This window comes from Taudactylus pleione, unplaced genomic scaffold (assembly GCF_031769625.1).
Source record: "Taudactylus pleione unplaced genomic scaffold, aTauple2 ptg000089l, whole genome shotgun sequence".
NCBI lineage: Eukaryota > Metazoa > Chordata > Amphibia > Anura > Myobatrachidae > Taudactylus > Taudactylus pleione.
In genome coordinates, this window is record NW_028284491.1 from 9436327 (window position 1) to 9458254 (window position 21928).

At 41.2% G+C, this 21928-nt stretch overlaps 1 protein-coding gene across 1 annotated transcript in view; it reads right to left on the minus strand.

Annotated features, from left to right (window-relative positions):
- The window catches only part of ITGB7 (integrin subunit beta 7), a 107902-nt gene extending 86872 nt beyond the window's left edge, over window positions 1-21030 (minus strand). The window contains exons 1-2 of the mRNA XM_088469154.1: window positions 21012-21030; window positions 4313-4400 (exon numbers count right to left, since the gene is read on the minus strand). Of these exons, the coding sequence (XP_088325280.1) occupies window positions 4313-4397 (85 nt within the window). The 5' untranslated portion in view covers window positions 4398-4400; window positions 21012-21030. The remainder of the gene's footprint in view (window positions 1-4312; window positions 4401-21011) is intronic.
- Window positions 21031-21928: the final 898 nt, after the last annotated feature.

The following is a 21928-nucleotide window of genomic DNA, read 5'->3' on the forward strand; positions in this document are numbered from 1 at the left end:
CATTGCCGTGCAGCCCCACCGCGCAGCCTGTCTGCTGGCCGGAGTAGCGCTGCGCTCTGAGCTAAAGTGCTCAGCGAGTGCTGCCCGGCTGCAGTCACCATAGAAACTATGGTGACTGCCGAGGAGGACCGCAGTGGAGACAGCTAAATGCTGCACTCCGCCGGTCTTAGGAGAGGAAGGGCAAAGGCAGTAATGGCAGGGGACAGGGTGTGGGGGCCCCCTATGTGTGGGGGCCCCTGGACGACCGCCCCTGTCGCCCTGCCTATAATCCGGCCCTGTTGTCTATTCTACACAATATATGTTTGTTTATAGTCCCGAAACATTCTGTTTCTTTTTAATATTTCGCTGACCACCTTTGAGTAATATATGTTTATTGTATATGAATTAACAGTTATGTTTTGATTGAATTTTGTGCGCCTGGAATAAGACATTCTTTCCCCTCTTACATATTTTTGATGTGCCTATCGTTGTCATCAGGCTGCACCCCCAATGTCAATACAATATTATAATTTTAAGATATTAATAATTGGAAATATATGGGGTTCATTACAAGATTTATATATCTAGAATATTAGCTAGTGCAGTAATTATCTCTTCTTTTTTTCAGTGAGTACTTTATTATTTTAATCATTATGACAGGAAAGGCGTCAGCATATGCCCGCCTTCACCTGATGAGCTGTCCTTAGCTCAACCAAGTTCTTTCTCAATCCTCGGACTTCCCAACAGGCAGCAGCAACTGCTCCGTGGCATTCAGTGAAGATAACCTGACAGGCTGGTGAACACAGTGATAGGGATGCAGACGGCAGCATCTGTCTCAATAATAAAACCATTGTTACAGGGTGTGGCGCCAGCCACAAGCCAATGAGAAGCTGCCACTTGGCAGCTTCTCATTTTCTGGCGGTCCCCGACGTCAGATTCAAAACGCCGCCCCTACTTTTGCTTGGCTGGCGGCCGGTGCTAACTTTAAACTGCAGTACAGCCGGGCCCAATGCTTCCGAGTCCCGGCTCCATCCTAGCACTGCTGCCGATCGAGATGTGTCACCAGCGGGACACATCTCCTCTCAGCCGCTGCTGTTCCAGCACTGGGATCCCATACTCGTTCCCAGCGCTGGTACATTCTCTATTGCAGCAAAAATGAAGTTGCTGCGGGAAGTGGTAGTATGTCATACTGCTGTATACCGCCCCACTTCAACCCCTGTTGCAAACTCATACTTGCCTACCCTCCTGGAATTGCTGGGAGGCTTCCGAATATCCGGTCGACCCATGCTGCAACATTTTACGCAGATGCTGTGACTTTTTACACAGATGCATGGATTTGCAAAGCCACAGGTGGGCGTCTCAATACGACTCCTGGCAGCTGCAACATTTGCATATGTTAACACAGCATCTGCATATATATGTCGCAGTCGGGGCAGGATTAGCGTACAACAGGCTCACAGCAGGGTTGCCAACAACCTGGCTGCCCCTTCCGGGAGGAAGAAGCCAGATTGGCATAGCAAGGGGTGTGGCCGGGACAAGGGGGCGGGATCGGTCAGCTTACCCGGCATTTGTGGGCGGAATGCACCTATGTAAACTGGCTTGTTACACTGATTCGGTAGCCCTTGTCAAGCAGAATCCAGACTCTGGGGCATCATTTCTCTAGCACAGTTTCAAATATTACAGTTAGAAGCTGGTTGGTTGCTATGGACAACTTCTCCACTTTATCTCTTTAAAAGGTTTGATACATCTTCCCTTTAAGCTGGGTACATGCTAGGACGACAGATCGCCTGCACACACAGCACGATGCACCAATATATTTGCAGATATATTGGGCATCGCCTGTGCTGCACAGCCAACGCGAAATGTCTGTGAACGACGTCGTTCACAGACATATTTCTGGTACACACCTGTCGACGCACTCACTATATATATATCAGCCAGTGTGTACCCAGCTTTAGTGTCACATTCTCAAAGTGTATATTCATTCTACAGTCTCACAAACGTGCCCTGGCCCCCTCTGTCTCTCACATTACTGTGATGCTTTTCTGTGGTTTAAGTACAAAGAACATATACTGCTTCCCCTTTTATACAGTGGAAATATTTTTATAACCATAACGGTTGAGAAACCAACAAATTCTTTACCGTTTTAAGAAAAAACTTTTTTCCCAAAGCCTTACATACTGTACATACAGAGAGCAAGCTTATCTTGAAAATGTAATCATTATTAATGGCTAACAAATGTGCACGTCACTAGATAGCAGTACATCTACAGGCTCCCTCCGCTCTATCTTTATGTGTGGTTTCAAAAAACAAAAACCTTTTTTTTTTTTGTCAAGTCTTCATTTTAGCGGGTGAATAAAACAAATGTTACCATGTAAGAAAATGAGACACTGGGATAGCCATTCATTTATAGAGTGCCAGATTCAGAGATGGACCCAATGCCGATGTTTGGGGGAGTCGCGACTGAATTCCGATGGCGATCACAGTAAGAATTTGTTCGATTGACAGTTGTGGTGTGTTTATTGGATGCAACGAGAAGGGGGGGGAGTTGGGGTGGCTACCCAAATGCTGGCATGTTGCAAGGGCTTTGTGGGGGGTGCTGCAGCCAGCGAATACGTCTGTGTACGAAGCTGCATTGGCCCCGGTGTCTTAGTTCCGATGGACATTCTGAGTAACCATATGGTTGCTCAGATCGATGGTGCGACCAATGCTGTGTCTTTGCATGCAAGTGGCAGATTAGAGACGCAGCCGGTGCGCGTCTCATCATCCCAGCGGCTGCGGCATTAGTATGTTTTTGCAGTCCAGCTGCATACACAGATGCAGCCACGACAGGATTTCCGTTCATCTCTGAAACAGGCCAAGACTTGTTAATAGAACATTTTGGACGCCGTTCAATAAACACAGTATATTTGAAACTGACAGTCCTGATTTTAAGTAATTTTTATGACTAAGGCAATCAAGAGAAGACAGGGGGAAGATGTGGGCAACAAGGAAAGGAGGAAGGGGTAAGGATCACAAATGTCAATTTTAACCTTCTGACAAATAAATGTTTTTATTTTTATTTTAAATGTCAGTGTGGAAGGGCCGCAGGTTGTCAGCTGGTAATATAATGACGGAATAACATACATTTTAAAGGAGAGAGGCAAAAACTTTAGACATAGGGAGGACGTGAGGATGTGCATTATGGATAATGTGGTTAGGTTTCGCTTTTTCTAAATAACCATGGGGTTCAGACCTGACCTAGAAGTTAATGTTATCTTCTCCACGGCAACCACCTGCTAGATGTAGCTTTTAAGGTTTTGCAAGTAGGAAGGAGAGAGGGTTCCTCCATTTCCTGGCTAGAACACAGCAACAGCCAATACATGTGAGACAAGTTTGGGTAGGGTAGAACAGAAGGAAAATCCACGTGTTTTATAATTGTAGCTTTGACCACAGTAGGTCTGATTCATTTATGTACGTAAACCCGGTGGACTGCCTCATATCTGATGGTGGGTGTCTGCGCGTGCGCAGCACATGTCCTGCGCATGTATAGAATGGGTCCTGCGGCCCCCTGAGCCACAGCCTGATTCAAAATGGCTGCCATCGGTGAAAAGCCTGCCAGCCTCAGAACAACAAACCAGCCTTCTTATCAATAAAACTGCACAAACTACACATGCAGAAGATCTTGCTATAAATTTCCATAAATCTAACTAAATCAGTCAGGTGTAACACTTTTGCTGCACTACCTGATTATGCAGTGTTTCCACTGAGCCCCCATTTATGACAGACTAGTTGTATAAGCTACTTCTTTGCGCAACTTTCAGGCTTTAAGGTGTGGCGGGACTTGGGTGTAAGGTTAGAAGATTAACGTTTTGTGCGTGCAACAGTAAATCACAAGTACAATCATCTTGTCATAAATGATAAATCCACCACAAAGAGCACAGGTGTTTGTGGTTTCTCGATTTGCAGTACATTTTTTTTTTGCATGTGTAATTTCCTGTAGGTTTATATTCTTATTTTGCTTAATTATGTTTTAGTGTAATACATTTACCTACATAAACTTGTGTGCCAGACCAAGTAATGTGCCCATAGTATGCAGCGTTGTCTCCGCCCCCACAGAAAGGTAGTGTGCCAACATTTCTGGGTCTCCGCCAGAAAAACCTCCCAGTGACAGTCTGCAGCGACTCTGTGCACACATATTACTTTAATAAAGGACCAGGACATTCCTGCTCTGTGCAGTGCGACACACACACACACACACACACACACACACACACACACACACACACACACAGAGCAAACAGTATTTGTAGTAGTTCTTCATACAATATTAGATCAAGTACAACCATACTACCTGGCTGATGTGTTGTCTCTTTGTTTCCAGATGATCCAGGGATCAGGAGGAATCCAAAAGCCCAAATTAAAGCTACAATTACCATATTCTGGAAAACAAACCTTATATATTAAGAATAAAAAGGCAACAATGGTTTGCGTTTTAATTTGGCAAAGTAAACAGGTAATGAAACATTCATTCAAATAAAATATGGATAACTGTGGATAACTTTACCACTGCACACTAAAAATTTGAATAGATTTTTATTTACCAATCTAACAAGATTCATATATTATTATTACAATGAAAGCACATATTAAATTCTGTTGCAAGAAACTGTGTCAACACTAGCAAAAGGACCCAGCATGTGCCATGTCACCTCTGTAACTACAGTACCCTGCTCTGCCCCGCTCCACCCCCATTCTGTCCTGGAGCAAGATGGTGGTAAATGTACTTATAAAAGAGAAGAAAAGAGGGGGATAGAAGAGCCCACCGATACCCTAATTTAAATTTATTTTAGTCGCTGCCTAACACAATTATTTATTACTATTATTAACTGATAACTGAATAACAGAGAATGTTTAGTAAGTTATTTACATCAATTCTTGCCCCAGTGGAGTTTACAATTACAATGGTTCATTTATTGTCAGAAGCCAGTTAACCTATGAAGCTGTTTTAGAGGAGTGAGCAGAAAACATGGAAACTGGAGGAAACCCACACAATCAGGGGGAAGACATACAAACTCCACACATATACTGTAGGTCCTTAGTTGGAATCAAACCCATGATCCCTGAGCTGTGAGGCAGCAATGCCAGTCACTGTTCCACTGTGCTGCCTCCAGTTTAGAAGGAAGAGAGAATTTGACATGTGAACTACAGATACCATACTAAGTAGTACTCTATTAATCCAGTTGTGAATGCAACAGAATAAGGGGGCCATATTTCAAATCTTGGAGAGAGATAAAGTGGAGAGAGATAAAGTACCAACAAATCAGCTTCTAACTGTCATTTTTCTAGCACAGCCTGTAAAGTGAGGAGCTGATTGGTTGGTACCTTATCTCTCTCCAAGATAAATTTCCCTCTTAATATGTACTTTAGTTTGCTACAAAGGTTAACATCAAAACAGCTCATGTAAGATTATCAGATGCTAAGATAACATAATAGTTATATTCTGGTTTTCATCTCTCATTAAGTTGTGCCCTGACTAATTTAGTTACAGAATACATTCCCATGTAGAGTAGTTTAGCAGATATTAGAGATATCATCTGTAGTTCCCCCATTTCCAATAGCAAGAGCAGCCCCAATAGGTTTCTATGGGGGTTACCATATTGTGAAATTTACCAAGTTCCAGAATCCAAAGCATTCCAGAACTTGGCACTGGTTGTTAAAGAATTCAGATTTGGGAACAGACTAATGGTGCATATACACAGTCAGATTTTTCTTCAGATCTGAACGATAACGATTTAAAAAATCGTTCAATCGTTCATATCTGAAGGAAAATCTGACATATCTGACATGCCTGAACGATGGATGATGAACGATGCACGTTCCCGATGGTCAGATAATGATATCTGACATCTGATGTGTTTGCAGTCAGTCTTGGACGATTCCATTCATTTTAATGCAGTCAAAAATCGTTCAATCGTTCAAATCTTTGGTAAAATCGTTCAAATCGTTCAATCGTTCATCGGACAGATCTGACAAATCTGACCGTGTGTATGTACCATTAGAAAGAACAAGTAACTGTGCAGGTGGAGCAGATGTAAAATGTGCAGAGAGATTTAGATTTAGATACTGTATGTCCGAACTGAAATCTAAATTGCAGTGTAAAAATAAAGTTGTCCAACATTTGTGGGCTACATGCAAAAGCAGTCAGTATTTACTCCACATTAGAAAAAAAAAGTGTGTATTTTCACCCTTTGCACTGCAACATGGTTTGTCCAGGTACACAGTTACTTGCTCTATTCCCAAATCTGAATCAGGCCTTTAATCTTTAGATGTTGTTAGCCTTTGTAACCTATAGGTTACACATCACACATTTTGCCTGGAGACCTGGTAATGGCTGCTCGCACATGTGTAGTCTGATGATCGCACATGCACAATAGTGCGCCGGGGGTTCCGCAGCAGATCACTTTACTTTACACATTGCAGGGATGAGGTCCCTGCAAAACCCCTGTCCCTTGATTTGTTTCTTAATACCTCCGGGCAGAACATCATTTCTTATTGCCGCAGATGATAATTATGAGATCTAAAACCTGATAATTACTAAATGTCTCAAAGAGTCTTACAAGTTGCAATTTTTGTTATTAGAAATGATCATTGTATGGGGCATACTTGCCTACCCTCCCGGTTTGGTTGGGAGCTTCCCGAAAATCGGGTGCCACTCCCGGCCTCCCAGGAAGGCAGGCCAGCCTCCCGCAAGCTGCCGACCCCTCCTGCCCCCCCCCCCTCGATTACATGTGATTCCCTGGCAGTGGGGGGGCCTGTGACGCGATTCACTCCGAATCGCGTCATTTTGGCCCAGCCCCCTGCTTCACAATGCCGGGATTATCGGCATTGTGTAGCGGGGGCGAGGCCAAATTTACGCAAATGCGTTGCCACGCCTCCTGATCCGCCCACAACAGCCGTCCATGCTCCCGATTTTGCCTCCCGGAAGGGGCAGCCAGAATGTTGGTATCTCTGGTATGGGACAAGAAATTATTATTTTCTTAATATATATCTCCAGTTTATTTTGCATAACTGTATAACAGAAAATACATCTAGTTGCCTGTTTCATTTTTAAAGGAAAGTTCTTATGAAGTAAAAATAAAATCATGGGCAATGAAGCTGATTACAGACCAGCAATAATTTAAATGACTGTAAACAGCTTAGAAACTCTAAATTGATAGATAAACAATGTCTAAAACACAAACCACATAACTTAAGAATGTGGCTGGTGTTCTCTAGGGTCCTTTCTGAGGAGGAGTGGGATATTATATTTTGCTCTTGTTTTACAATTTCTAAATGCATGAATCATTCAGAAATGTTTTCTAAACTGCTTCAGAGAACATACTTTACCCAAGGGCGGCAGCACAAAATCTGGCACAGCAGCGCCAAAATCTGGCCCTCCATCTCTCACTATTGGTGGAGGAATTATGGATGTGTGGGAGATGTTTATCAAATTTTCTGGTTGTACCCTCTGCTTCAGCCACTTTGGACAGCAGTATATCTCATGATTAGCAAAGTGGTAGGGGTGTGTATTGCTGTAAAGCCTTTAACTGCTTTATTTTATTTGTATTCTGGAAAGTTGTCCCGTGGAGATAGATATCTTATGGGTCACATTTTAGTAGCCACCAAAGCCTCTATTGCCTAGTTGTGGAAGACCTCCTCTGTACCCCGTATTGCAGTAATTGAAAATAAAGTCCAAAAACATTCTCTCTTTGAAACAATAGATTGTAAATATTCATCCTCTGCTTCTTCCATTCATATGAAATGGTTCAGATAGGGAGAATATAGAGAAGAACAGAGATACTCTATTATATATAGCACTCCTGTGGATCTTACTGTTCTCTGTTCCCCTCAATCTGACTTTTGGTGGTAAATTTACTAAAGGTCGATTTTGATTTTTGAGTGATTTGACATTTGATTAGTATTCGATTTACATTTGATTTTACATTTGGGTATTTACTAAAGGCTAAAATCGAATGTAAAATCGAACATAAAACTGAATTTTTCTCAAATCCCACTCAAAATGGAACATCGGAAAAATATCAGTATTTTTACACAGACCAACACACAAATCCCTGGGCTGATGCTGTGGCTGGGGGGCCCGGTGAAAGGGCTCCCCTGGCTGTGGCATCAGCCCCCCACTAGAAAGGGTCCGGTGCTGGTTGTGGAGATTACAGTGGAACCCTATGCATTTTTTCCCCTGTAACTCCAGAACCAGGACAGGATCAGAGCCCAGTGCTGGTTGTGCTAAGTACAGGGGGAACCCTATGCAATTTTTGCCCTGAACTTAGACAACCTTGGCTATGAAAAGTCCGGGGCTGGTTCTGTTTTAGGGGGGGACTCCCCCATCATTTTTTCAAAAAAAATTAACTGTTTCTAAGCTTATTACAGTAAGATAAATGCTTGTATATGTGTGAAAACTAATTGCTCATGCTGAAAGTGAAAGCATGAAGCAGTTCTATTCAGTTAGGGATTTGCAGTTCGTTTTGAAGTGGGATTTGTACATGAGCATGCTAAATTGAACAGCAAATCACTGTTCAAAACTGAACCAAATCGAATTTGATTTAGAAAATGCTTCTAAAATTGAATTTTAGTAAATGAGGGATTTGTACTTTTGATTTGATTCGGTTTGAGGTGAGCTAAATTGAACATCAAATCGAAAGTAAAAATTAACTTTGATAAATATACCCCTTGATGTGTTAGACCAATGTTAGCCCTTGTTTCTGTTCACTTTTTCAGTTTTCAGCGTTTGCTGAATATCAGGTGGTCCTATTCGGATCACTGATGATGAATGGTCCGGTAACATAAATATGCGGAAACTAGCGTTGGTTAATGGGCCATTTATCATTTGATGAATAAGCTCCTGTAAGAGAAGACATAGCCACAAAGTACACTCACTATTGAATCACTATTGCTTTATAATAATTGCATTGATATCCCATATTTAATAAAATAGCTTACAGTTCATAGTTCAAATGCAGAAATAGAATCCTGAAAATTTATCAGCAAATTACTAAAGGTCATCATTTAGCAAATGGTTTGTCCAGTCAGCATAAAATCACTGATGATAATGTGCAAAAGCCCAAAATGTCATGCTGTAGGTATTTTTCACTTACTTTTGGTAGTATTTTACGCTAGTACACTGCTGCTAAGATACTTTTTCTTAACATGGAGTAAGACTTTTGAGTTAACCCAGTGGTTCCCAAACTTTGTTGAATCATGGTGCCCGAGAGTATCAGAATTTATATCACGGCACCCTTAGGCCAAAAGTTTCTTATTGAGAAATTCAGCAAAAATAATTAAAGTAAGTAAATTGTACGTATATGTCACCCTTATGTCAAGTTATGTGGTGGTAGTCAAGATTGAGCTTCTGTTTATCCACATACTGTATTTTAAGACTGGCAATCACCAGCACTGGTTTTAACCTATCACATTGACCATAAAAAAATTTAATTTGGTCCTGGACCACTGACCCCTGACACCCAGGGAGAGTTAAACATTTAGCTTGTAGCAATGATTATTTATTTTTAGTTAATTTTTCACATTTCTTGTTTTTATTTTAAAATATCACAGGACAAAAAATGAAAGTAATGATCTCAATGATATACAGTAAATGCATGGCTGAAAAGCTCAGAAGAAAACTAGACAAAAAATCATATTGTGATTTGATAAGAAAGAATAGGCCATCAGGGATAAAAATCTTGTGATTCAATTTGTGCAGCAAAGAATGACTAGTACCCATGGTGGGTGCCATCCTGGCCAACCCCTCATTACGGCCAGCTCCGAAAGTGCAGGTATCAGTCACAGGACATTATTATATATATTTTATATTATATAGTAATCGAGAAGTTCATGCAATAGCAAGGACTTCCATGACCCACCTACTGTCACATTAATGTTAATCTTGGGAGCCCCCTGGTGCTGAATTAAGCTGTCCCACTTACGTAACCAATATCTTTACTTCACCCACTGGAATGCTGCCCACTTCCATTTGCTTCAACTATTATTGTTTGTCATTTCAGCTTCACCTACCACCGTGGTATTATTGTTTGTCATTTCAGCTTCACCTACCACCGTGGTATTATTGTTTGTCATTTCAGCTTCACCTACCACCGTGGTATTATTGTTTGTCATTTCAGCTTCACCTACCACCGTGGTATTATTGTTTGTCATTTCAGCTTCACCTACCACCGTGGTGGGTAGGGCTAACTGTGTTCTTACCCCACCTACTTTTATGTTGGCCGCAGCTACAGATGATTTGGTCCCGCCTACATTAGGCCATTGTAAGTTCCCAATCCGCCGCTGACCATATAAAATGAAAATAGAGGAAAAGTGCGTCCAACTGTGCTGAAGGTGAAAGAGTCTGAAATTCAGCCATTAACCTGTTCATCGAGAAGGTGGACCCCTGCAAAGAACTAAATAAATGGTATACAATTGGGGCTGAGGCTTATAGGTCATAACATTTTGTCATGAATTTACAATTCATTGCTTATGTGCTTTTATTATATTTATAGAGAGGACAAACAATGGTATAAAACTAAGTAAAATATATCAAATTGAAAAGCCTTGTTGTCTCTTTAACTGTGGCTATTAGCTGAATTTCTCTCTGTTTAGATCAATAGCAACATCTGCTCATTCTGATGCGATTCAGTACTAGTTCTGCAGAAAACAAACTGTGGGAAAGCTGCGGTGGTTGATCTGTATTGATGCTGTTGGTAGTGTGAGAAGGTGAGAGGGGGATGTTATAACAGCTTAAAGGTTTATGTGATATTTTGAAAACAAAAACCACTAATAACATTATAACAGTCCTACAGGGACGCATGGGTGTTATTTTTTTAATTTCAGTAAAGGTGTAAGGGCTCTATTTTTCAATAATGTGAAAAAGGGTGTTTTCACACCATTTTCACATTATTTTAGTTTCACTACTCCCGTGGTTCCCCGAATCCTGCTCCGCTCTCACAGGCAGAGCAGTGCCGGCCCTCTTTGATCAGCTTTGTGGTCTAAATAGATCACAAGCTAATTACTGTATAAAATAAATAAATAAATAAAACAAAGCAAACACTTATCTGCAGCCGGGGATCTGCTGATCAGAGATTGGTGAGCTCTCTCCTCCGGTCAGCTGGTCGCCGGGGCTCTTACACTGTGACCCTGGTCAGCTGTGCTTTAAAACTGTCATCTCAGTTTACAGCACAGCTGACCAGGGTCACAGACCAGGAGCTCCAGCGACCAGCTGACCGGAGGAGAGAGCTCACTGATTACCGAGGTAAGTGTCAGTTGAGGGAGGTCGCTGGGGGAGGCAATCGCAGGAGTGGAGGCCGCGCAGAGGGTAGTGCTAGTCGGCGTCGGTGCATGTGCGAAGGCACTCTCACTGTAATTTTTTGGTGAAAAATACAGTGAGAATTGTACGGTGTGGATTAGCAGGGACAGAGCCTTCTTGCAAGCTCTGTCCCTGCTTGAGACTGTTGATACATTCTCATGACAATTCCTAAATTCCTAATGCAAATTTAGGTGAAATTATAACACTACAATCCGCATTTGATTGTAGTGTGATACACTTAAGACACTCCTCGGACCCTACCCCTATTGTCAGCACCACTACCACTCATCATCCAGCCCACCCCCACTCATCATTCGACTCTCCCAGACTAGTCATCTGGCCCACACCCATTCTTCATCAGGCCCACAGTGCAGCACTGTGCTCTAGATGTGGGTACCTTGCCCCCCATGCTCTCCCCCTTGATCCGGCTTTGGTTACATATATTTTACCATTAATAAAATATTGCTTTAATGCACAGACAGGCATAGGGCAGCATGAGATGGTTCATCTGGTAGTAGCGCAGATCCAAGGGGGAAAGTAATTAGGGCAATCTCCCAATCTAGTGCTGCTCACTGCACTTATGCACTTGCAACAGACCACAATGCTCTGAAAAGAACATAAATGAGGCTCTAAGAAATATTATAGGTTAAACAGTGAACAATGAAAATAACTAAGGGACAGACTTAAAAGTGGGAGTGTGCCAGAGGCTGTAAGAAATCTACTGCCCATGCCACCTATTCACAACCCTTCATACTGTCCCCTCTAAAATCGTTTCACGGTTGCTATGTATTTTGAAATGTGCAATTGTGGTGACTGTGGCTCTAGGGGCAGGAGGCACATGCTGTATTACTGAGAGACCTTCTGTAGTCCCGGGGACAATAATTCTCCCTAAGGGGCCCTAATCAGCTTGCATAGTGGACCTGGACCAGTCATAATTAGAGATCAGCAGCTCGGTTTTACAGAAACTTGGAGTTACCAAGGAAGACCGAATCCCTGCTCTGGTATTCCCACCAAGTTTGATTCTCTCAATCAGGCAAAACTCAATTTTCCCAGAAATCCTGGACCTCGCATGTTTTGGATTACATATAAGAGTCCTGCCCTCGTGATCAGGTGCCACTTCACACAGGAGTTTTATGGAGGAGGTGTAGTAGATGGAGTGGGTGTAACAGACTGCAGGCATCTTTGTCACTGTGTATGTTTGTCAGACATGAGCTATCAGCAACTGCAACATGCATGCAAACAGACTACTGTCACAGTCACTGTGTGTTTGTTTGTCACACAGTAGTAGCACCTGCAACCAGTGCAAGCAAGTGCTTGTGTATTTTTGCTAGAAGTGATCCTGAAGTGAGCTGCACTTACTTACAATTGTTTTTCACAAGAATATCTATCAATACTGCAATATATATGGTCACTTGTGTGTAAAGGTAGACAGTGTTATTTGAATCTTAGCTGTCCAAAGAAAACAATACTGTTCTGTGCTTGAGTGAGCCACACTCCAAATAAGATATATTTTCCTGTTTAAATAAAATCTCGTCTTTTATAATTCAACTTAAAACATACTGTATTTAAAGAGAATATTGTGTGTTTTGAGGTACAGCATATATTACTATATATTTACTTAGTGTGGTCATGTCTCCGTCAGCTGCACCACAAATTAATAAAAGTGCAAAAAATACATATTCTTCTGGTGTTTGAAAAAAATCTCAAGTCTTTTATTATTCGATTGAAATCATATTTCAAGAGAATATTGTGTGTTTTTGTGAGGCAGCATATTTTACTGTACTTACTAGGTAGTTATATATAAAAATAAAATGTCTCCATGGCTGGAAGAGGGTAAGATACAACTATTCTATGTTAAATTAATCATGTATATGACACTTTACTGTGATTAGACGTATCCTTACTCACCCATATAGGGAAGGATAATATGTAGATTGGGAGAGGTAAAAAGAAAATTTCATAACCATTGTACAACTGGTTAAAATCTTAGAACCATTAATAAAGGATTTAATTCAATAATGGAGGATGTCCTTTTAGGTTCAAATAACATTTATTATTTATACATTTCTAAGTGGCATTGAAAGTTCAAAACAAAAGTAATACTAAAGCATATGTTAAATGTTTTAGCTATTTACAGACAGTAAATTGATAATATATAAGAAATTATTATTGTGAATGTACTTACTGGGTGTGGTGTCCCTATCAGCTGCACCTCAAAAATGATAACTTTTTTTCTGATGTAAAAAAAAATAAATCTAAATTCTTAAAGAAATAACTGCATGGCAAAGGTAACAGTCACTCATTTCCCTATCTCATTGTACGTTCACTTGGTGTGATGGTAGTTAAGTTCAACTACAGTATCTTTACTCCTGTCCTGGTATAAAAATCAATCATAGATCAGTCGATAGAAGAACAGGAGCAACCTAGTACTAGCGCTGGCAGTCATAGCACTTCTTCAACATTTATTTTTAAATAAGTTCAAGGGGTAAGGAGAAAGTGTAAGAAAGAGCACTCCAAATCTAAACAATGTTTGCCAATCTTTAAGAAAACATCTCCTCTACCAATGAAAAGAAAAGTTACTGCTGAAAAACATAAATTGCCAACATGCCATACACCACACGCAGTGGCAAGGACAGGCTCAGACTATGGCCATTCTTTGTGAGTCCTGCTTCTGTTTTTTCATGCACTTGAATGTATATGGTGAAAGCCAGGGCCAAACACAGTAAGATATCGTCTGTAACCTTGCATGCACCGCTTTCTCACAGGCAAGTCAGTGCACAAAAAGAACAAAGGCTGAAGAACAAAGTGTGTGTTTACAAACTTCACAGATACCTGAGGAGAGTCTAAGGGTGTCCACGAGTGCTGTGTAGGCCTGACATTTCTGACACTGTAATCATAAAGAAGCCTTCTTTCACCATTTCTGAACCTTCTGCAAATAGGATAAATAGTAGTAAAAGTAATGATAATGATGATGGCTTAGACATAGAAATTGAGGATGCTACTTTGGAAGTGCATCAGGATCAGGGGGATAATGAGGATGTTGATGATGAATGTGTTGGACAAGAACAAGTTTGATAGCATTCAGGAGGATTATGTTGTTTTTGTCACAGTAAGTCAGTTACCAGTGGCAGCAGTTTGTCATTCCTGAGGTTAGGATTTGGTTGGAACAGGTGTGGGAGGCTGAAGATGAGACTTGGGAGACATGGATAAAACTGGGCGGCTTGAGCCAAGACTTCCTCATGTATGATGTGAGGAGTTATATGAACTGTAGAGGATGATGGGGCTGAAGATGTGTACAGTAAAGTAAATGTCTTTATTGCACAACAGGTTGGAATGGGAACTGGAAATATGATACTGAAGAAATGGACCGGATTGGATTGGAACCGATGATGCTGGTTTGAGAGCTGGATTGGTTGAGACCAATATTGATGATTTGAAGAACTTGATTGGTTTGAGACTGATGTTGATTTGAAGAACTTGAGTGGTTTGAGACCTATGTTGATGAATAGAACAACTTGATTAGTTTGAGTCCGAAGTTGATGACTTGAAGAACTTGATTTGTCTGAGACAATGATGATGAATTGCAGTTGAGACCGATGATGATATATTGAGTACTGCATTGGTTTGAAACTGATGATGATGAACAGAAATACTGGATTGGTTTGGGACCGATGTTGAATATATTGGATGGAACCGATGATTGGAGTATGGTTGAAGGTATTGGCTGGGACCAATGTTAGTAGACTGCAGTGTTAGATTTACTGGTGACTTGTAACCAGACTTAGAACTGCAATCACACGGACTGGTACTGTTCAGATACAAAGTACCTGGGAGCTCAGCACAGAGCTGTAACTTCAGCAGAAGTGACATTGTATTGGCAACAGAGGCCAGTCTGGAAATGGATTACAGGGGAGGATCCCCAGGGATTGGATGCTGCGATCAACTGGTCTGGGAGCAGCACTCTGAGTGGAGGAAGAGCGTCAGGTGACAGAGTCCAACATGGCTGCGCCCATACTGTGGTTTAGGAGGGAACTCTGGCATACAGCTTGTGTACCATCATGCTGGGAAAACATGCTGTGAGCAAGGGGCTGCAGAGAGCCACTTCCATGCTCAGTGACAGGACACTGAGTGGACGGGGCAGGAGCAGCACAGACAGACCTCAGCACCAGCCGCGATGTGCAGCATGAACGGATCTCTGTGCTATCCGGGAGTGATGCACAGAGCGAGCTGACCTCTATGCTATTCAGGAGTGATGTTCTTCCATGTGGAATATTTTTTACCCAAATTCTCACATTTGCCAAGGCTTCTGTGCCACTTCTAGTGCCAAAGTAAGTAAAGGTAGGGATGGTAACCATCTAGGCACCTTCTCTCTGTTACATTATTTGCAGCGAGTTCATTTAAACTTATCAAAATTTGGAGAATCATATAAAATAATAACAAGAAGTCCAGCATCAGCTCCCAGCAGCATGGATAGATATGGACACATGCAATCTCCACCTCCAACACCTTAGTCCTGCATCCAATTTTCAAAAGCAAACTGACTCTTCCCCCATTCAGGATTCACAAGAAGAATCCTTGTGCACTAGGGCTGCTGCTGCTGGGGGTGAATCTTCATCAAAAAAGTGGACCAAAAAGACTAATAGTTTAAAACAACAATTGACTGTGAAACAATCATTTGCAAGAGGAACCAAGTATGACAGCCGACATCCTGTTGCACAGCTAATCACTGAAGCCATGATGGCTATGTTAGCTGTTGATCTGCGTCCAATATCCGCCATCAATGCATCTGGTTTTAGACGATTAGTTGAGGTCCTGTGTCCACGCTACAAAATTCCACCTCAATTCTATTGTACCAGAACAGCACTTCTTCACCTGTTGCCTAGAAAATGTCATTGTACCACTATCCACTTAACTATAGATATGTGGTCAAGTGGTATGGTCAAACTAAAGATTACATGACTGTGACAGCCCACTGGGTGGGTATATCCTCTTCAACAGCAGTATCTAGCATACAAGGCCAGGTCATTGACAGTTAATCTTCTCTCTGTATCACTAGCTTCACTAAGAAGCATACCGGTGTCAGTCTATTTGAAAAACACAGAGATGTGATAACAAGATGGCTTACCCAAGTAAGACTCTCCTCAGGATTTGTCATCTCTGATAACACTTGTACAAGCAATACAACTGCATTAATTTGAACAGGTATCATGTTTTGCACAAGCAATAACTTGGTGGTTCAAAATTTCTTTAATAATGACAGGTCTGTGCAGGAGATGCTGGCTGTGGCCCATACAATTTCTGGGCATTTTTGGCATTCAGCAACCGCATGTAGAAGATTGCAGCAGCTGCAAGAACAGTATCATTTCGCATGCCACCAACTGAAGCAAGAGTGGAATGCCACCTTTGATATGCTTCAGCCCTCCAAGTGTACACATGAAGCCATGACAAAGGGAGGGGGTGGGGTCATGTACCTTACTATAGCAAACTGGAGAATACTGTTAGTTTTATGCAAAGAGGAGATGAATTGAAGTGACTCCGCTAAGTAAGTAGGGCTTGTAGATCAAGTTCTAAATTTGCTTTGCCAGGACCCAAGGGTTTGTAACATCTTGACATTGGATCAGTACATTTTGGCAACCATGCTTGATCCTAGGTTTAAGTCCTATGTAATGTCTTTCATTCCATCTGACATAGATCTTAAAAGATGCAAAAAGCTCTTTGCAAGCAAGTTGTCAGCTCAAGTGGCACATGACACAATGTCTCCTTCAGTTTCTCCTGCAAAAGCTGCTGGCAGGAAAAAACTGACCTTTTCCAAGAAACTTACTGGTGATGATGATGTGTCAACTTAGCACACTAGCAAACATTATGACATCTGGTCATACTTAAAAAAATGACCCATATATAAACTTTAATTATCACATAAATAGGGATTTAATTAATCACTTTGTGCCAGAGGGGGGTATTTATGAAAGCTTGGAGATACAATTGTGATAGATAAAGTACCAACCAATCAGCTCCTGTCATTTTTCAAATGCAGCCTGTGACATGGCAGTTAGGAGCAGATTCGTTGGTACTTTATCTCTACACAATTTTAGCTCTCTCCAAGCTTTCATGACTATCCCCCTAAATAACTGGTCAATTATTATTATTAAACCATCCAAAAGAATGCAGGGTAAATGGGATATTAATCAGGAAATAATTTGATGTCATTGCAAAATGAAACTATTCAAACTACATGGTAATAAACACAAGGTGCATTAAGAAATTATTTATATCTGTAAAAATGTAACACGAGTGATAAGAAAAAAAAAACGAGACAATAGTTATTCACCATATACTCTGCCTACAAAACACAGTCCTAAGATTTTTGTTTTTACAATTTTATTTAAAGAAAAATTACGCTAAATTTGAATTCAATATACAGTTTTCATAAGAACATCCCAAATTGCAATTCCTCATGGAGACCCCAAGGATGTAAGCTGCCCAGAGAATAAGTCCATGTAGCCTCAATGTGAAAGAAGCTAATGTTTATATCTGAGTTTTCCTGATATGGGGTAGTAAGTAGTAAGTAACCCTTAAGGGTTCTATCCAGTAGCAGACTCTCTGCACGATGCCACCAAAACCAGGAGGTTTTGGTTGGATCGTGCAGAAACTCTGCAAATGGATAGCCGGCAAGGACCAGCGATGGGCGTGCACGCTGGGTCCTTGCCGACCCCGACTATCTACGGAACATGCTTGTCAACCTGACGACGATCGTCAGGTTCCACATGTTCCGAGATAGGAGGTCGGACTCCTTCACTGAAAGACGTTCAGACTTTCAAGTCTGCTAATGGACAGGCTCCTTAACATATACGCTAAGATTTACAATGATATGCATAAAACTAAATAGACAACACCAAACTACACCCACTCAATGTGAGATAACACCTATTCTATTACAGACCACACGCCTTTTGTTGACAAAAATCAAAACTGTTGGCATGTCTGCTATTAAGATTGCTGATGAGTCAGACCAACCAATCCTTATAATGTAACTAGCATTACACATTGAAACTTCAAGTGTAAAGGAGAAGACTATAAAACCAATGTCACAGGACTTTTTGACCAGTTGTTTTGCAACCACATAACATTATAACATAGATAAACATTAACCCATAATTTTGCAAAAATATATAGAGAATTAACTGAAAAAAACAAGAATGCATTGGCACTGTGGGGTAAATTTACTAATAATCGAGTTTGGTCGAGTTTTGTTTTTTTTAATCTCGATTTGCATCGCTGAATCTCGGGTGATTTTCCTGTTTTTCAACTCTCAAATTTACTAAGAAGTGAGTTTAGGTGAAAGTGAGTTTTCCGATGGTGTAGCAGATCGATATATCTCCACCGAGTAGCAAGTTTAGATGAGATTACTCACCTGAGAGTGCAGTGTTTTCTCACTGCAAAATTCTCCTAAGCTAGCTGCCTGCACATACTGTATCAGTGAGATATGTGAAGGGTGCTTGTGTGTTGTAGCTGTAAAAAACAGGTTAAATGTGGGCTGTGGGTACGGGGGTAATAAAGTGTTAAATAGTAGTAAACTATTGTATTTTACAGTGAAACTACAGGTGCCAGCATGCCTGCCCTTTGGCACTTGTGGAACTACAAGTGCCAGCAGGCGGCTGGCACCCATACCTCCACTGTAAAATAAATAGTTAAATAAAGACACAACACACACAATTGGCTCCGGCTCCTGACAGTTCCCATGTGGGCTGGTCAGTGGAGCCAGAGCCAATCAGCATCCGCTCTACAGTTAGCGGCCGCTGATTGGCTGGCGGCTCCGGACAGTTCTCACTGATCAGTTGGGAGCCGGTTAGTGGTGTATGTGGTCACACACATACACCTCTAATGGTAAGTATATGGATCTGGTGCCGGTTTGTTTTTTTGCAAAGACCCCCTCTGTTACGGAGGCCAGCGCAAGGATGGGATCTTTTTTGCAGGTACATCCAAACGTATTTCTGCATGGGACAAGTGGATGTGAACATCTGGTAGCAGGTAAGTATGTGTGAATGGGATAGGTAGGTATGTAATAAAATTTTACTGTATACGGTGTGTGTGTTGTGTTTTTATTTAACTATTTATTTTACAATTGAGGTATGGGTGCCAGCTGCCTGCTGACACTTCTAGTTCCACAAGTGCCAAAGGGCAGGCATGGTGGCACCTGTAGTTCCACTGTAAAATACAATAGTTTACTACTATTTAACACTTTATTACCCCCGTACCCACAGCCCAGTGGTGTGGGGCAGAGCCCCGGGCTTCAGACCAAGCCTGGGGTTATGGGAGAGGGGGGACCGACTTGGGGTGTTAATCCTTTGGCCATGGAGCCCCAGTGATAGGGTCTTCTGGCTATGGCATTACACCCTGGTCGGTTTTGGTCCGGTGCTGGTTTTAAATATAAGAGGATCCCTACGCAATTTTTCCCCCCTATATTTAAAACCAGGACTAGCCCTGCAGCCTGGTGCTGGTTCCTAAATTATGGTGGAACCCTACTCATTTTGTTCCCCATAATTTTTGGAACCAGGACTGACTGACCAGTCCAGGGCTGGTTATACTTTTGTGGGGACCCTACATAATTTTTTTTTAAGCATTTAACCTTACAGGTACTACACACAAGCAGCCTTCACATATCTCACTGATATGTGCAGGCGGCTAGCTCAGGAGAATTTTGGGGGGGGAACCCTACGTAATTTTTTAAAAAGAATTAACCCTATTTATAATATTTACAGGCAGAAACATACACAAATCACAATGATCTGTGTATGCTTCTGGCAAACTCGCAGCTCCGGAGTTGAGTGGTTAAAACTTCAGTTTGGCAGAGAATTTGCTGTTATCTTACCCGAGATTGTCATCTCAATTCTTGATAAATTTGCGAGCTGTAAATTTTAGGTGAAAAGTACTTCCGAGTTTGCCCGATGGTGATAAGATTTGAGTTTGCGATCTCACCCGAGTTTTACGTGTGAGAAGAGACAGCTCTCTCCCAAACTCACCAGAGTTTGCCTTTAGTAAATTTGTGAGATGAAAAACATGCCTAAACTCACCAGAGATTGTCATCTCGATCAGACTAGATTCTTAGTAAATTTACCCCTGTGTGTCTGACTTTAAAACATCAATTGATGTGAAGTTCTATATAAATATTTTACAAAAATATATGGAGACGAGATGTGCATCATACTGTAAATAAACTGTAAATGCAATGTATCATGAATAAGTTACCAAATACAAATCTTTATACTTTTAATTCGAGTACAGATATTGTGATTTTTTTTGTGTGAATTTCCTGACATTTTTGTTCAAATTTGTATGAACACTTTTTCACATCAGACATATTTACATCAATCATATAAATATTACCAGGATATAAAACAATGTACGGAATTCAACAACAGACCATAATGTACGAAGAAACAAAAGACATTTATCCACTTTTAATCATTTATTTTCTAGTTGCATAAAAACAATCTAACTAAAACTATGAAATACTGAATAACAGACATGAGCCCAGTAAACAGTTATATAAAGAATTTTTAAAAACATAACTCACAATTTTGAATCAATAAAAATAAAAAGATAAATTTGTATAAATATACACATAATATATAACTTACGCTAAAGTGATTAATTAGAAAGCAGATACAGTAGCGATTTGTTTGTTTTTTCTACTCACAATTTCAGCCAGGATCTTCTCTGTGACAAATGAAGAAGTAAGATTTAGAAGCAAAACCTTGTAGAAAACGGTACTTCAGTATACACGCCCAGCCCCCATTACCTCGAATAGTGCACCCTCCTCTATAGTCCTTAAAAGCCACAAGGCAGAATTGCAGAACGGAAGCAAAGAGCCTAAATTGTATGAGAAGAAGATGGAACAAATTGTCAATCATTCATCCTAAAGAGACACTGCAATACAGTGCAGAGGAGTACATTGCTGATGGTGATGGAAGGTTCAGAAAATATCATTCCTTAATTAGAAGCATAACATTACCTCAATAAATTATTGTCTAGTTCACCTTTTATGAACATGTGTAACTACCTTTATATACCTCTATCTAAAGCAACACTGGCAGTTTTGGTTCACTAGAATGTTCATTCATGGTGATAGGTCATTAATGCATTGGAAATATAAATTTGTGGTTTTAGTTGGCACCACCAACAATCACTAGCTGAAGAACCACAGTTCGGGGGATAAGGGAACAGTAACATTTTGGTGCAAAATAAAGAATCTCCCTCTAGTAGGTGAACAGGTGCAGTTGAGGCTACTTTTGTATAGTAACTTTCAGTGACGTGCGGTGAGGTCAATGGCTGGGGAGACACACATGGAGATGGATCTGAGTGCTGGGAGCCTGTCTCACCCCCTAGTCACTAACTTTCCCCTCACTACACTAAGCTTCAGTGTCCTTTGATTCTCCTACCTGCATCACTGTGTCTTCTCTTGCTGCTGCTGACTGAGATCTGATCTCTAACCACTGCAGTGCACTTCCTAGTCACATGATACATGAAAGGTGTCCATCAGTGCTCAAGGCACTCCCCCCATACTCAGAGGCACGCCTCTATTACTTAGCTCTCTTTCTGTGCAGCTGACTGCCC